Below are 16,759 nucleotides of genomic sequence, written 5' to 3' on the forward strand. Positions count from 1 at the left end.
GTAATAACCTAAATAAGTGAAATCTAAATCAAAATCAAAATCATGGCAACTTGAAATAGGAAAGAAAAAAATTGTACGTACAAATGGAATAATAAATGAGACCAGCACAAATTAAAAATATGGAAAGAAAAAGAAAAAAGAAGAAAAAAAAGGCTTAGAACAAGCGACAGCAATTAATCCCATTGCAAACTTGCCCACTCCTTCCCGAATTTGACCCTAGAGCGTACACCCCGCGCTTTTGCTAACGCTAGTTCCATTTCATAAACTCCCCTGAGCAGTAACCAAAAATCACTAATCTTAGGACTCACTGCCTCAATCCAGGCCCTGGCAATGCAGAGCCGGGCAGCAATAATAACAATTGAGACTAGTGATTTAGGTAGATTAACTGACACGTTGAATACACCCAGAATTATTTCTCTTTCCATTAGCTGCATTTATGTACCTGACAACCTACTCAACACCGAGGCAATCTCCAACCAGAATGTATTTAAGCATGGGCATGAGAAGAACATGTGTCTAAGATCCGCAGCATACAAGTTGCACTTTGGGCAGAAAGATTTCAAAGAGCCCTGGGAGTTTGCCCATTTTGAAATAATCTCCGGAGTATAATATAGCATAAACATCATATGATGCTGGTGCAACTTTAGATTGATTGAGGAAACAGCAGAATTAATTGTAGCCAAGGACTCATGAAAATCTTCCATGGTAATTCCAGTTAAAAACATCTTGTTAATGTTAGCTACTTTCATCACGCCATCATACATCGTTTCTTGCATAAAACACTGATAAGCTTTACCAATCTGGCCCCAGGCAGAAGTGTGAAAGATAGCCCTAAGTGCAGCAGTAGTATCGGGGAGAGCATACAAACCCTTCTCTTGCAGAAAATAATTTCTAATTTGCAGATACCTAAAAAATGAGTACTGTAGTATCCCAAACTCACTTTTTAAGGAAGCAAATGACCTAACGCCCCCTTCATCATAAATCTGCCCCAGGCGTATTATTCCAGCCTGTTGCCATATTCTGCAGACGGTGTCCGAAAAAATTCCCGGGAACCTAAGGTCATGCCATAAATAAGTAAATTTGTGTAAGTCAGGCTAAGAATAGGTTTTACAGATATCTTGCCATATAGTATAGATATGCCTAGCTACCTTGAAGCGAACTCTCTTGAAATAGTTTGGGTCTGACATATAGTATACCATAAAAACACTGTTAAGACCAAATGTAAGCTGATACGCTAACCAGGTTTTACCCACCGTTGGTCCAAAGAGTACACTCTGAATACGATTAAGAAAGGCAGCCCAAAAGTATGTTTTGAAGTCGGGAAGCTAAAAACCACCTTGCTCATAAGTCAGCTTAATATATCTGAGAGCTCTCCTTGTTTTGCGATAGCCCCATATAAAACTACCAATAACAGAATCAAGTCGCATAAAAAAAGAATTTGGGAACCTTAAAGAAATTGAGCGAAATAAATAAAGAAATTTGGGCAGGATATTAATTTTTACTATGTTGCATCTCCCAATTATAGTCAGCGGCAGCCTATGCCATCTACGCAAATCTACAGTGATTTGTCCGAGTAGACGTTCATAGTTCAATGACATAAAGTCATTTATACATCCACTGAGGCGCTGCAGGAGATGCAGGAGCGTAATTAAGAATGGTCTGCGTTTTGTTAAGATTAAGCTTATAGCCAGAGAGGGAGCCAAAACATTGCGCCTCTTGTATAATTGTATCAATCGCTGCTTCAGGTCCAGAAGTAAATACCGCAATGTCATCTGCATAGGCCGTAATTTTTAAAGATATACCATTAAAGCAGAGAGGAGAGATAGAATTATTATGAAGAAGATGCCTAATATAGGGGTCAATATAAAGGGCGAATAATAATGGGGAAAGAGGGCAACCCTGACGGGTTCCCTGCTGGATGTTGACTATCCCGGATGTACAGCCATTCAACTTGATAGCTGCCACCGGATTACGATACAGTTGCTGGACCACTGAGATGAACCTCCGATCAAGGCCAAATGATTGCATAGTGCTCCATAAAACCCCCCAAGCGACCTGGTCGAAGGCCTTCTCAGCGTCCAGCATTATCATGCCAATCAGCTCATTTAGTTGACCAGCTGAATCAAAAGCTGCGTAGGATGTATTTATATGCGCCATCGTGTCCCTACCTGGTACAAAACCATGTTGTTCTTCGGAAACCAATAGGTGCATACACGGGGCTAGACGAGAAGCGAGCAGTTTCGAAAATATTTTAGCATCTGAATTAATAAGAGAAATAGGTCGATATGACCCCATCTCCTCAACCGGTTTACCCTTTTTGGGGAAAACCACAATATTAGTTTTGTTCCAGGAAGGGGGAGCGTCTCCTCCATCCAATATGACGTTGAACAATTCTAGAAGAACTGGTGACAATATTTTCTTTAAAATTTTATAAAACTCTAGCGGTATGGTGTCCTCTCTGACTGCCTTACCATTGGGAAGAGCCCCCAGGGCCAGCTCGAGTTCCTCAATGTCAGCCATGGTCTCTAGACACTCTGATTGAAATATATCCAAAATAGGAAGAACACTCTCTTGCAAATACCGCCCTAGAGCTTCTTGATTATATACTCTGGTTTCCTCATACAAGATGCCATAGAATTTCCTAAATTCCTCTGCTATATCTTCAGAATTTGTATAGTTATTAGAATCCACACCCTTACTAAGCTTGATGTGCGAATGTTCCCACTGATCAGCAAGTTGATAGGCCAGCACTCTTCCTATCCTTTCTCCATATTCATATTGCTTTATTCTATATTTTAGGAAGTCATTAGCCACGTTATCTTTAAGTTTCCTCTGAAGTTTGGCTTTGGTCTCAATAATCTGGGCATAGATCTCTTGCTCTCCACTATCTTTAGATGCTAATGCAGCTGCATGTTGCTGCTCTAATTGCTTAAGCCAAGCCAATTCTGTTCATTAGCACTTTGGATGTTATATTGTCTATTCTGTTTTACTATATACTGGAGAATTGCCCCTCTCACACCTGCTTTTAAACAGTCCCATACCATAGCCATGGATGAAGAGTGAAGGTTGATCAGAATGAATTCCTCTAAACCCTATGCATATAAGCGACATAGTCCGGATCATATAGCAAATGTCGAGGGAATGAAAACTCCTTTGCTTGGTATGATCTAGACCCTACCAGAGTTACATTAATCATAATAGGGTTGTGATCCGAGGTTATCTTTGGACAGATGATCATTGTTGCATTGACCAACAACCCGTAATTAATGCAAATCATATCGATCCTAGAGTATTGTTTGTGTGGATGGGAGTAGAATTTAAACCCTGGTAGTAATGGGTATAAGGTACACCAGGCATCATCTAATTGATGGATATGCATTAAATCAAGCATACTGGCCCTTACCTGGACCATTCTGGCCCTTGAACGTGTATTAGTAGTATCAATTTTTTTATCCATAAAAAATTAAAATTACCCATTACAATACGTTCGCCCTCCCAATCCAAAAGTTCAGAATTTAAAAAAGAAACAACCTCAGGGCAATCAATATTAGGACCATATACCATACAGAATGTGATCTTTTTTCCCAGGACCAACAACTGCGCGATTGCCCTCCTCCCCCGACTATCTGCCAAAGTTCTAAGTTCAATCGTTTTCGAAAATGTATCTTTTAATATCGCAACACCCCTTAAAGATACTGTCTGTGAAGAGCAAATAACCAAATCATACCCTAGTTGTTTAAATAACTTTCTGTCCTTATATGCGAGATGGGTTTCAGCCAGCCCCAATATTTGAGGCTTGAATCCTTTAAGTTCTTCCGCAACCAAACGCCATTTACCGGCTGTGTTGAGCCCACAAACATTCCAACTCATAATCTTGATTCTAGACATTATAAAACATAAAATTGGCCACTTGATATTTTAACCAAAACCAAATATCCCTTTTCCTGCGTGACAAGAGCTCATTTTTATTTCCAGAATTTACCTGTGTTATTATATGCAAAATGTGACTATTTAACCCCCCCCCTTACATCCGACCCCTAAAAAGGCCCCCCCTGGGCCCCCACCCCGTTTCTTGAAAAAGGAATCACCCCCTGGAAGCTGTCCTGGATAACAGCAAATGAAGGACAGCCCAACCTCCCCTCCCCAGAAGCCCCGGGACAAACCCACACACAATACTCCCCCTCAACCACCACCCCAGCAACTAAACTGTATTTATCTTCTAAAGTCTTTGTAATTTAGGACTGACATGATAAGCCTTTGAATTATTACAAAATTATAGCTTTACCACCATGCTTCCTACCCTATTACCTCTGGCCCTCTCAACCAGACAGACAGTTTAAAATGGGCCAAGAATATTCATTAGTCACAGGAAGTTTGGCAACTGGCCAAAGCTTTTTTAGCCTCCTGCTCATTAACAAAAAAATTAGGAGCGGCCATCCTTAACAACTTTAAGCCGGGCAGGTTCCTGCAAAAAAAGCTGAGAACAGACAGACTTAAACAAATCCATAAGTTGTCGTATTTGCCATCTCTTGTCCATTGATGATTTTCACAGATCAGATCTGACGAAAATCGCCATAGTATGCTATACTTCTAAATACTGGGCAAGTGTGATTTCAGAAAGCTACCCGAGACAGGTAAATTCTGTTAGTGACTTCATGTATGCATTTTATTGTAACCTAGTATATTAATAACCAGGATGCTAATATTGTTTATAATGTATGCACATGCACTTTATGCTATGGTACACTGCAGAATATTAGGCGAACTTGATATCAGAATTATGGGCAAGATAAGTTAAATGTTTTTAGAGATTTCTCGTATGTACTAGTTTGAAAATGTTGCACTTTAATGTATCAGGCTGCTAATACTATTATACAATGTATATTGTATGCAGTTGCACTTTTTTGCTATGATGGACATAGGCTTTTTATGTACTACCCAGGGGGTGAAGATGTTCTGTATTATCCGAATGCTAAACTGTGGATGTGGGAAATGTATATTACTTAAGATCTTAGAATGCTGCTCAAGTAGGAAATCTGAAATTTGTGTTAAGTCTGGTTAATGCTTTTAAGAGGCTTCGTATATACACCTATGTGATATGACACACTTTAAGAATTGGGCTGCTAATATAGTTGATAGGGTCCAGTGCCTCATTGAGAGCTTCTGTGTCATTTTGTGCTCAGTAATAATGCAGTTGACACCCTCATCTTAATTTGGAAAATGAAAAAAATACAATTCCCTGCAATAATGATATTTTTTGCCATTTCTTGAACTCAATTTTGTTGAACTTTGCCTGCCTATACCTGCCCATACACCCTTTACCTTGAAGGTCCACCGGGAGCTGGACAACAGGACCGGGTGTGCAGTGGGAGTGACGCGGTCGCTTGCACGGCGAGTGGCGCAGATGGGCCAAAGAACTACAGTTCCCAGGGCGCACCAGGACTGCGCACGAAGCCAACGCCATAGGAAAGCGCCCGGAGGTGCTTAAAACACCAGGGCGACTCCCATGGCGTGGGCCGCGCGCGGGCCAAGGGCGGGCCCGTCCCGCGCCCGTCAAAGCCAGGATAAGGCAGGGCAGGGCCACATCTCTTTCGCCGGATTACTGGCCTGCCTGCTAAGGAATAGTGACAGTGACATTAGATGGTGGTCAGTGACATTTGATTGTTTCTTCTTTTTCCTTCATTATCCAAGTGGTCCCCGTATATTAATACTCCCAATATACTCCCTGCCTCTCGATTACTGTAGGCTATGAGCAAGTCTGGTGATAAGGGGGTGGGGGTCTTACGTGCTGTGGGGACACTTGATTCTTTTTTTCATAAGAGTGGAAAATGCCCTATCCCGGGAAATTGAGTTAACGCAGAGACGCTTGTCCCTGGAACATCGTCGCTCCTCCATTGGCGTCGCCGCTACTGGTCCAGTAGTGCTGTTAGCGCCAGAGTTACTGGAGGCCATTAGAAAAGATCAGGCAACTACACCTTCTTCCCCGGCCCCATTAATGTCCCCACTGGGGGTCGTAGAAATAGATCCTTCCCCTACCTCTCCTTCCCCCCCGAAAACCCGGACTCGACAACAACATATCAATCAAGTAAACCGGGGAGACACACCTGTAAATATAACTGCAGTCAAGAGGAAAGCAGGGAGTATCCCGGCCGCATTACAACAGGCTAGTAAAGTGTCCAAAAAAGGGGGGTGGTACACGGGGGAGGAAGGGATGTGTGGGGAGGAAGCTGGCACAAGCGCAAGTGTTAGTACCGGGTTGGATGCAAGTTCACAGGGGGGAATAGCGTAGATGATGTCCGACCTCAAGAATAGAATAGTTCTTAAAATTGAGGAGAAGTTATTAGAACTTTTGGGACACTTCTCCTGTAAACTCTCCAAGATTGAAAAAAGGCTTGAGAAGATCAAACAGCAGCTGTCAACCATAGCAGCCAGCAGACAGCAGACAGAGTGGAGGCCTTATTACACCTATTGTCCCGCCTGGGTTCATGGGGTCTGAGCAGATGCAGACTGGGATGGTGGTGGACACCGGGGGTGTTGCATTTTCAGAGGCTGCGGTGCCAAACCTACCCGGAAATCGGAGTCTGCAGCCCAATGCAACCATTAGAGAAGGCACAAGGGTTTACGCTAATAAGCCCAAGGGTAGAGGGATTCACTCGCTACAGTCCACACAAGAGAGAATTGATCTCCCTCCTGAGGCCACTCTATTCACTGTGATTTTAACTAATGTCCCCCCTCTACAGAGTGGAGTGGAAGAACATTGGACCTCACTGCGTAACAAGGCCCTGTACCATGTAAATAATCTGTCTGGTTTGGGGGTGGTCTGTTCAAGGACTTCAGAATGGCACTCAGGATACCCTGGGTAGGAACATCTACCAAAACCTATAGAGGGGATTGTGTTATACTGAATTTTGACTCATCACATACTGTGTAAATGATCCTGGAAAGGGCGGGTACAAGGTATGGCCTAGAGGAGAGCATTGGGTGGTCCCTTTAGTTTTTTTTATAGAAATCATGTAGAGGAACCACATGCCACGTCAGCGCATAGATACCCATTATTTGGGAAAAGCCCATATGAATTCTCTGTACCAGTTTTAAACAGATTCGATGCATTTTCATATCTGGAGGATATCGAGTGACTAGTAACCCCAGACGTCCCTCTTACTTTTGCAATCCCATCTGAAGCTCAGAGTAAGGAATCACCTGCACCTAGTATTTCCCCCGTAAATAGGGTGGGCCAATCAGTTCCGGGGGCACGCACAAAGCTTGTAACCTGGAACATTGCTGGTCTCAAAAATAAATTAGATGACCCGATCTGGAGAAAATTTTTATGTGGGCAGATATCATTGGGCTACAAGAAACATGGGACACTGAGAATCTTCTTAGTCTAGATGGCTACACAGCCCACTGTATTCCTGCTGTCGCCTCTAGCATGGGGAGGGCAAAGGGTGGGCTGGTAACATTGATCTCGGCCACCATCCCTGGGACCCACACCCAATTAGATACTGGGTCACCACACTGCCTGGCAGTGCAAATTGGTTGTAGTGCAGTGGCCATTATTCTGATTATTAATTTTTATAATTCTTATGACAGACTTACCACGATTGAACACCTTACTGCGCTGAAACATTTTCTGGAAGATTATAAAGAAGCCAACAGAAATCCAGAAATCTGTGTGCTACTATAGTTTTGGGAGACTTTAATATTCATGGTTGCCCGGATAAATGTCAGGTTTCAGAGGGTTTAGGCCCCACAGAGCAAGGATATACCCGTTTCGAGCAATCTGCACAGGGAGAACTTACTGAAATTATCTTGGCAGATAATGGTTTAATACTCCCTTGTATGTTGGATGAGGAGGTTCCCACCTTTAAAGGGAACGGAACCCCCTCTATCATTGATTATATTTGTATTAGTTCTATGCTGGGTGACAAGATTTATGGCTACTCAGCTGTTTGGTCAAGTTTTAGCGACCACAACCCAGTGGGTCTTACCATGATGAATCTGATTGAATGGTCTGAGCTATGTCACAATAGGACGGACAAGTCAGATATCCGCCCAATGGACCAGGCCCGTAGAATTAGATGGAGCAGTGTTGTACCCGGAGATTTTTACAACAACTTATTAACTAAGGTTGGAACAGAGTTGCAGAGATGTATGAATGTGCAAGCTGGGAACATAGAGGTCATAGAGGCATATACCAAAATTTGTTCCCAGGTCACGGATGACCTTAGACGACCAGGGAAGGATAAGGACCGTGCTGGGGAGGGCTGGTTTGACCACAACTGTTCGATAGCCCATCAAAAGTTGACGGCGGCCCTGAAACATAAACCAGTGGATAAGTCCCTTGTGGCTTCTCTAAGGAAAATCTATAAAGACGCCCGGGAAGTCAGAAGACAGGAAATTAGAGACGAGGCCTGGGAAGAACTAACCTCTATTGATGTACTTAAGAATAGCTCCAAATTCTGGGCAGTGGTCAACAAACCTTTTTTTCATGATCCCTGTAATGACCAACTGGATTGTGGCATAGAGGAACAGGTGTGGTGTTCACATTTTAAATCAGTCTATGAAAGGGAGAAAACAGGGGAGGTGGTTACACCCCCCCTATTGGGGATCCCTATACTGTATCGGTGACTGAGATAGAGGTGGCTGAGGCCATCAGTAAGATGTTAAGTAACAAGGCTCCTGGTCCTGATGGCGTCCCAGCCGACCTCTTTAAATCAGATGTCAAGACCAGGTCAAAGGTTTTAACTAATGTCTTTAACAGGGTATGTAAATCAGGTATGCCGGGTACCTGGTCTGAATCCGTTATTGTACCCATTTTTAAAAAGGGAAACAGAGGGGAACCCAGCTGTTATCGCCAGATTTCCCTCATTTACTCTGCTGTGAAAGTCCTCGGTCGGGTGGTCTTAGGTAAACTCACAGGATGGTTGGCTGATACAAACACCCTTTCAAGCTTGCAATTTGGGTTTAGGAAAGGGCGAGGCACAATAGATCACAGCCTCAACCTCCAACTTTTAATTGGGAAATACACAATCGCCAATAGGGGCACGCTATATTTAGCTTTTATGGACCTTTCCTTGGCCTTCGACCGTGTGAATAGGTCCAAACTATGGGGATTGCTCCTTAAACTTGGCGTTGAAAAAAACATTGTGTATTTCCTTGCCGATCTCCACAGGGACCTATCGGCCACAGTTAGATACAACCGTATGGGCAATTGTACTAGAAAGATCAGTATCGCTAATGGGGTAAGGCAGGGCTGTATTTTGGCCCCCCTACTCTTTACCTTATACATCAACGATCTTGGTACTGTATTAACAAAGGTGTGTAAGGATATACCAAGGGTAGGCAAGCTCTTCATCCCGGCATTATTATATGCGGATGATGCCGCTCTCCTAGCATGCACAGCAGTAGGGTTGCAATGTCTTTTAAATTAATTTGCTGATTTTATGAAAGCGTTGAATCTCAGTGTCAATTTCTCAAAATCGCATGTAATGATTGTGGGTACAAAACCAAAAAGGGTTAAAACTTTGCACTGTGAAGGTAATGTCCTGTCTAGGGTCTCGACCTTCCCGTATTTAGGAGTCATCTTTGACGATAAGTCCACATGGTCGCCCCAATTGGCATCAAAACGTAACGTTTATGCAAGGTCCATCTTGGCTGTTTTGGGTTTTGCTCGCAAACTGGGTGTTAAACCACTGCAAGCGGTGTTAAAGATATATGCGCCAAATGCATCTCATTAGCTATGTACGGAGCGGATCTTTGGGGGTTTAATAATGCAAAGGCCATACAGGTGGCAGAGGATAAGTTCTTGAAATCTATCTTATCCGTCCCCCAATCAACCTCCGGTTACATCGCTCATCAGGAGCGTGGGGTGGGACACCTAGAAGATCGCATAGCTATAGCCCCATTGATAAAATGGATCTCAATCTGGTTGAACCCTGAGTTAAAGTTGAATCGTGAAATACTCAGGGATTGCCTTGCACTTGAACGTGGCCATCTTATCCCCCTGGCTGAGCTATGTCAAAAAATTAGCTGTTGAACTGGGTCGCCCAGAACTGTTTAACTCACCAAATAAACTAGTGAAGGGGGATGTGAAATGGGTAAAAGACACGCATAAGCTAATGGCATGTTTGGCCAGAGAGGACAAGGAACTGGGTAAACAAACAGTAAGGGCTCATCAATTATTAAAAACCTCAGGTGAAATTGAGCCCTACTTAAGAATCGTTAATAACGCGAATCACCGATTCTTATTGACGAGATTCAGACTGAATAAATTCCACCATCTTCTCATAGAACGTCCTGGGTGGACCAGGGAGAAAGATTTGGAGATCTGTTTGTGTGACGGATTCTCCATTATGGACACTGTGCACTTTATGTTTTTTTGTGAACATCTCCGTCCCATCCGCAAACGGTTTATTAATCCTCTTATTAGAGATAAGGGCTTAAAGCAAGTCAAACCAGCCTTTTTGTATTTGCAGCTGCTGACGAATGTTTGGGAGATTTTTAATATAGCCAACTTCGTGACTGTAGCTATAAGATTAAAGGAGAAAATTAAATGGAATTAATTAACGTAGCGGTAGGCGAATTGATGAATTGTGACTGAGCTCTTTCTCTTCTCTAAATATTTTTATGGTTTTTAACTGACATTTGCAGTAGTAATTTGATAATTCGGGAAACATCCTTTACAACAAAACATTTACAACGCAGGTTTTACAACGAAAACCATTACAACGCATTGCACTGGGGGGCGCTCTAGGATAGGGAATAGTTTTAATTTACTATCCAACACCTTCCCTACTATCCACGGGGACTGGAGTTGGAATAGTAAATTAAACTATTCACTATCCAGCACCCCAAAGCTCTATGCGTTGTAAAAACTGCGTTGTAACAGCATGCGCGGTAAAAGCATGCGTTGTAATGTCATACATCCTGATAATTCGTATCTTTTAGTCTTGATAATGTATTGTATATATTGCTATTTTGCACTCTTTTATTGTATTGTTTTTAAATGTGGCCTTGACTTTTCATGTTTAGTATACTTTTATGGTTTTTGTTATGAACCGAATAAAGTACTGTTGACTGACTGACTGATATTTTTTGCACTAGGTTCTCCATTTAACCCCAGAGATCTCTTTGGGACTATCACCACCAATATTATTGTCTCCATTATGTTTGGAAACCGCTGTGATTACAAGGACTCAGAGCTCCTCTCTGTGACTCGCATGATAAATGACTGCTTTCATAAAATGAGCTCCTTCTGGGGACAGGTAAATAATGTTTCTCCTAATCTTCGATAATAATCTACATTGTAACTGGATACATGAAGTATTAGCAGTTTAGCAACACAAAAAGTCACATGCACAGGATTACCATAGGTATACAAAAATAGATGCAGTGTTAAGACAGTTGTGCCAGGAAGGATTCTGAAGGCATAAATTAGAATGTTAACGTTCAGAGTTTTTCACGCCCTCTTATAGGTTATTTAAAGTACTTAGCTGCCATGAGCAGTCGCTATTTTTGATGTGTGAGCTGACAACCCTTTGTCCTCCATTAGGCAGCAGTGTTGGGTACATTAAAGTTAAGATGTTAGAATAGCAAGTTGTTCATTTCATTTGCTAATGCTAACGAGCGGCTGAAGTTACTTACAGCCTGATTCATGAAGCTAAATTGCACTCGCAAAGGGCCAGATTCTGAGAATCTGGCCCTTTGCGAGTGCGATTTTTGCATTTGGTATTCATCATCCCAAATGCAAAAATCGCTATTTAAGAATTCGCATATTTGCGAGGAATTGGATTTAAGGAATCTCTAATAGAGATTCCTTAAATGCAATTCATCAACCAAATAGAAATAGCGAAATCGCTATATTTGGTCTCAATTTACCACCAGGTCTGACTTGGTGGTAAATTGCGTAAATAGTGTAAAAAGCACTTTAGTGCATTTTTTTCTTTTGCATGTTACACACACACATGTCCTTTGGACATGTGTGTGCGCAACACCTGTTCAAATGTGCATTTAAGGGGTGCTACAGGGTGTCCTTTGGACACCCCTGGCACCCTTTAAATCGCTATCTGATTTGCGAGTAGCAAATTGCTACTCGCAAATAAGGGATACTCCCCATTCATTCCTATGGGCCTTTTGGCCCATAGGAATGAATGGGGAGTTATTCCTTTTTTTGCGAGTAGCAAATTGCTACTCGCAAATAGAGAACATGTAGGAATCGCTATTTATTTAGCAATTCCTACATGAATACCGTTTTGCGTGTCCTCAATAGCGAGTCGCTATGATTCGCTATTAGGGCCACGCAAAACGGCCCGTACATGAATCAGGCTGATAGTTATTTTGGCCTTTTGCGAATCGGAGGTTTCCAGTGTGATACATGAGAGGTTGTGTTCATATAAAATCACACTTACCCTTATCCAGAAAACCTCTAGTTGCGCAGGCCCTAAAAAAGGAAGGACACATTTTTACAATGCTTTATCATGAGGACCACTTTTGACAGGAGAACGACCTGTACAACGCGGTCGTTACACCGCTGTATGTTTACATCGTGGGCGTTCCAACGCAAGACTTTACAACGACTTGCGCTGGATGGCGGTCTAAACTAAGGAATAGTATGATTTACTATTCCAACACCTTTCCTACTGTTATGTAGGCTGGATGTGGAATAGTAAATCATACTATTCCTAAGTCCAGTGCCCTCCAGCGCAAGTCGTTGTAATGACTTGCGTTGTAACGAACGCCATGTAAAATACTGCGTTGTGAATGTATGCCTTGTAACGTCATACATTGTTGACTTTCACTAATTTATTTATCTTTCATTCTGCTTCTATCTCATGTACAGGTACGTTAATGTATTGAGCACTAGGACCTGCATCTCATTTTGGTTTGTGTTACTAATGTATCTTCTTGCTCCCTACATCATGAAGGCAAGCAGTTAACTGATTGGGTGATTTTAATGTGTGGATTCCTCGGCCACACGCTTGCTACAGCAGCCTGATCCTGCTTCTATTTTGGACTGTTTTCCTAAGTCTTTCTCAATAGGCCTGCTCTTTTACTCATCGCACAGAGCAAGGGTGTCATGCATGCTCCATCAGGATGGTATCATGATAGACCTCTAATACACAATCAGATTTAAAATTCAGGAATTACTTCATCAGCTGACCTCCTGTTGACGTTTTGTGCTCACAGTGTTTAACCCACTCCCAAAATTTTGGAGGGAAAGTATCAATGGATGTATAATCCAAAATCTTGGGCAAACAATTGTCAGCCAGCAGTAATATAACATTCCAAAGCCATGCAAAATCAAGAGTAACTACTGCTTGTTGTGCCATGGCACAGGAGGATAATCAGGGGTAGACCTGACTTGCCTACAATACAATAAAGGACTCAGTCTGACCTCATCACCAATTGATCACCTAGCCATATCCATCTTTAGTGGGAATAACGGGGTGCTGGTGGGAACATGCACCAGGGTCCTCTGGAACATACGTTCCATAGAAGATATTTTGTCACATCTTTCAAAGACCCAGAGTACCACCTCATAAAGTGCATCTGCCAATGCTTTAAGATTATACATTTGGAGGGCTGGAGAGATAGGCTTGTTAGCTGAGATTTGGCGTTCTTTATTAAGTGGTCCAACTGTTAGCCTTAGTTTGAGAGACATCTTGGTGGTATGCTGTTTTCAGAACATCATTTCAGACAACTTGATGCCCAAATGCTGAAATGTATCAACCCTATCTAGGAGAGCCCCGCTGATAGTGGGCCCCCCACTGTGTGTTTTTTAATTTTTTTTATTATATACTTCGTTTTTGAAGTATTTATCTCTTTTTTTTTTTTTTTTTTATTTGGCAAGAAATAATTGCAGAAACACATTAGAAATTCACATTAACGATCTATCTTGCTCAACGGATACAAAAACAAGAAGCAAAACTTAAGAATACATAACAAATTACATAGACATAAATAGAATAGTCGAGGCAATTTTTACCTTAATAAACACAGTTCAATTGGAAGCTCTATTATTATTACTCCAATTCTCAATTGATTTCCAAATCTTGATGCCACGGGCTTTCGCCTTCTTCCCTTTACACGCGAAAATCACCTTCTCTTGATTATACATACCTAACAACCGGGCGTGCCAAATCTGAAAGTTAGGGGGATCTGCATCTTTCCAATGGGCTGTTAAAATAATCCTATATATAGCTGTCCCCAAGAAGAGAGATGTTTCTTCCTCCTTGGTATGCCTCAGTGCACTATCAAAACCCAAGATGTAGAGGGTAGGAGATTCAGGTACTGAGTGCCCAAACACTTCCCGCCAAAAACCTGCTATCATACCTCTCAGACCTGCTAATTTATTACACTCATATAACATATGGAGTAAGTGTGCCGCGGTTTTTCCACATCTCGGACATTCTGAGGTAGCTCTTTTCCCCCAAGAGTAGAGTTTAGCAGGTGTAAAATATAAATCATAAAGAGTCTTATACAATTGAGCTTTCAAATTAGAAGAGATAAACAGCTTCGTTAAAAGGGTTAATGACATATCGATGTCCACATTAGGATTATTTACTTTCCTCGACCAGCAATTTCTACCTTTCTAGGGTCCTCAAATCGAGTATTCTGAATGCAAATAACGATTGTTTTGTCCTTATTTAGGGAATACCCCGAGAGCTGGCCGAAGACTTGGGTAATCTGTTCAATCTCAATTATTGCCTCTGTGGGGTGAGATGTTACAACCGCCACATCATCGGCATATGCTAATATTTTGGTGGTGAAGGGACCCACGATGATTGGTTTGATAGCCTCAGCTTCTAACAGTTTTAAAATAAGAGGATTTATGTATAGGGCGAAAAGAATCGGAGAGCATGGGCACCCCTGCCTAGTCCCACGGGATATATCAAAGGGCTTAGACTCCTGACCCATTGCCAATACTCTAGCCTTAGGTGAGAAATACATCGCCTTAATAGACTTCACAAAACAGGGTCCCATATTATTTTGATCTAAAATCGCCCACAAGAATGCCCACGAAACCCTGTCAAAGGCTTTCTCGGCGTCCAGGAGGACCATCGACATCTGGCCCCCCGCGACACTCTTGGCATCAAACAGAGCAATAACCCGACGGGTATGATCCGTAGTGCCCTTGCTCGGAATGAAGCCATGTTGCCACGGCGAGACCAGATGTTCGACGATCCCCCTAAGCTGATTAGCTAAGATCTTAGAATATAATTTCGAGTCAGAGTTTAGAAGTGAGATAGGGCGATAAGATGATGGTATGTTGGGGGGCTTATCTTTTTTTGGAGAAATCACTATATTAGTTTCCATCCATGAGCTAGGAGGGGTGCCACTCACTTGAATCCCTATAAATAAATCAAGAAGTAAAGGTGTTATGATACTACCAAGAATTTTATAGAGCTCAAGTGGTATTTTGTCTGGGCCTGCGGCTTTCCCTGAGGCTAGCTCAGCGAGGGCTATTTGGACCTCCCTCTGAGTTATGTCTCTTTCAAAATCTTGCCTAGTAGCCATATCCATTCCTAGATTGTCTTCAAGCTCAATTGCCCATCTAGCAATTGCTTCTTTAATTTCTATATGGTCTAAAGCAGGGGTACTCATAGTACGGCCCGCGGGCCGGTGGCGGCCCGGCAAGCCTTCCTGGGCGGCCCGCGGACATTGCAGACACATGTGTTTAAAAATAAATAAATTAAATAGTGTTGCAAATACAGCCGCAGCAGCGCTAGGGGGCCAGGGGATTCCAGTGATTGTCAGAGGGGAGCTGCAGGGGCCTAAGAGGTGAATTTCAACAAAGCCTTATTAACATGTAAATCGTCTTTTAAAGACCCATGAAGTACTTGATGGGGCTGTGTGCGCGCGGCCGGGGATGCTGTCTAAGCCCGGGCTGAGGGCTGACACACACACACACACACACACACACAGGTGAGAGGACAGAGAGGGAGGGAGAAGGGAGACACAGCGAGAGGGCAGGAGGGAGAGAAACAGAGAGTGTGAGACAGGCGGGAGACACAGAGGGAGGGATGTAGACACGGAGTATTAACTCGAGCAGGTTAAATAAACAGTATTTCCAACCGAGTTACCAGAGACACACTTTTTTGGTCTCGAACCCGCTTTTGAATTGATTCACATAGTAGTAGCAGTAATACGTTCTGTTCGGCGGTAAATACCGCACAGATGCTAATTCGATCTGCTGTTGGTACTCAGTTTACTGGCTTCGGAACGATGGACGTTTAAATCTTCCTTTTGGAAGTCGAATTCCTGCTCTCCCAAAGACTGCATTTTGTCAGTGACGAGTGATCAGCCCACGCTCTCCAAGCAATGAGAGGCTCATTACCAAACTTTCCAAATCACCTTATGCCCGAAAGGGAGCTTTAAAGTGGCGAAAATTAAAATGAAACTGGATGGTCGGACCCTAGCTGCTCATGATTAGGATTGTGCAAATTAACTATAGCTATTAGCTGTAAAGTTTCTCACGTTAGTGTGAAATATCTTGCAAAATATCAGTTGGGTCCATTTTGTACCACCATTTATTTTTTACGGGAGCTTTGGCTTAGAAAAAAAGTCTTGTGGGATATTTCCCTGCATAACCAACTTGTGGGATTTTTACATATACTATTTTTCGGGTTTTTTTCTTCTAAAAATGCCAAATCCGTGGCTTTTGGAAAGTTCTTTTTTTTTTTTTTTAAGAATGCACAACATTGATATTTCAGCTTCGTACACCCCTCCTCACATGCACAAACCCAATATCCAGATTTGT

At 42.5% G+C, this 16,759-nt stretch overlaps 1 protein-coding gene across 1 annotated transcript in view; it reads left to right on the top strand.

Annotated features, from left to right (window-relative positions):
• The window catches only part of LOC144781939 (cytochrome P450 2G1-like), a 729,499-nt gene that overhangs the window by 236,827 nt on the left and 475,913 nt on the right, over positions 1-16,759 (top strand). The window contains exon 5 of the mRNA XM_078661027.1: positions 11,104-11,264. Coding sequence (XP_078517153.1) covers positions 11,104-11,264 — 161 coding nt within the window. The remainder of the gene's footprint in view (positions 1-11,103; positions 11,265-16,759) is intronic.

Source organism: Lissotriton helveticus, chromosome 9 (assembly GCF_964261635.1).
Source record: "Lissotriton helveticus chromosome 9, aLisHel1.1, whole genome shotgun sequence".
Taxonomy (NCBI): domain Eukaryota; kingdom Metazoa; phylum Chordata; class Amphibia; order Caudata; family Salamandridae; genus Lissotriton; species Lissotriton helveticus.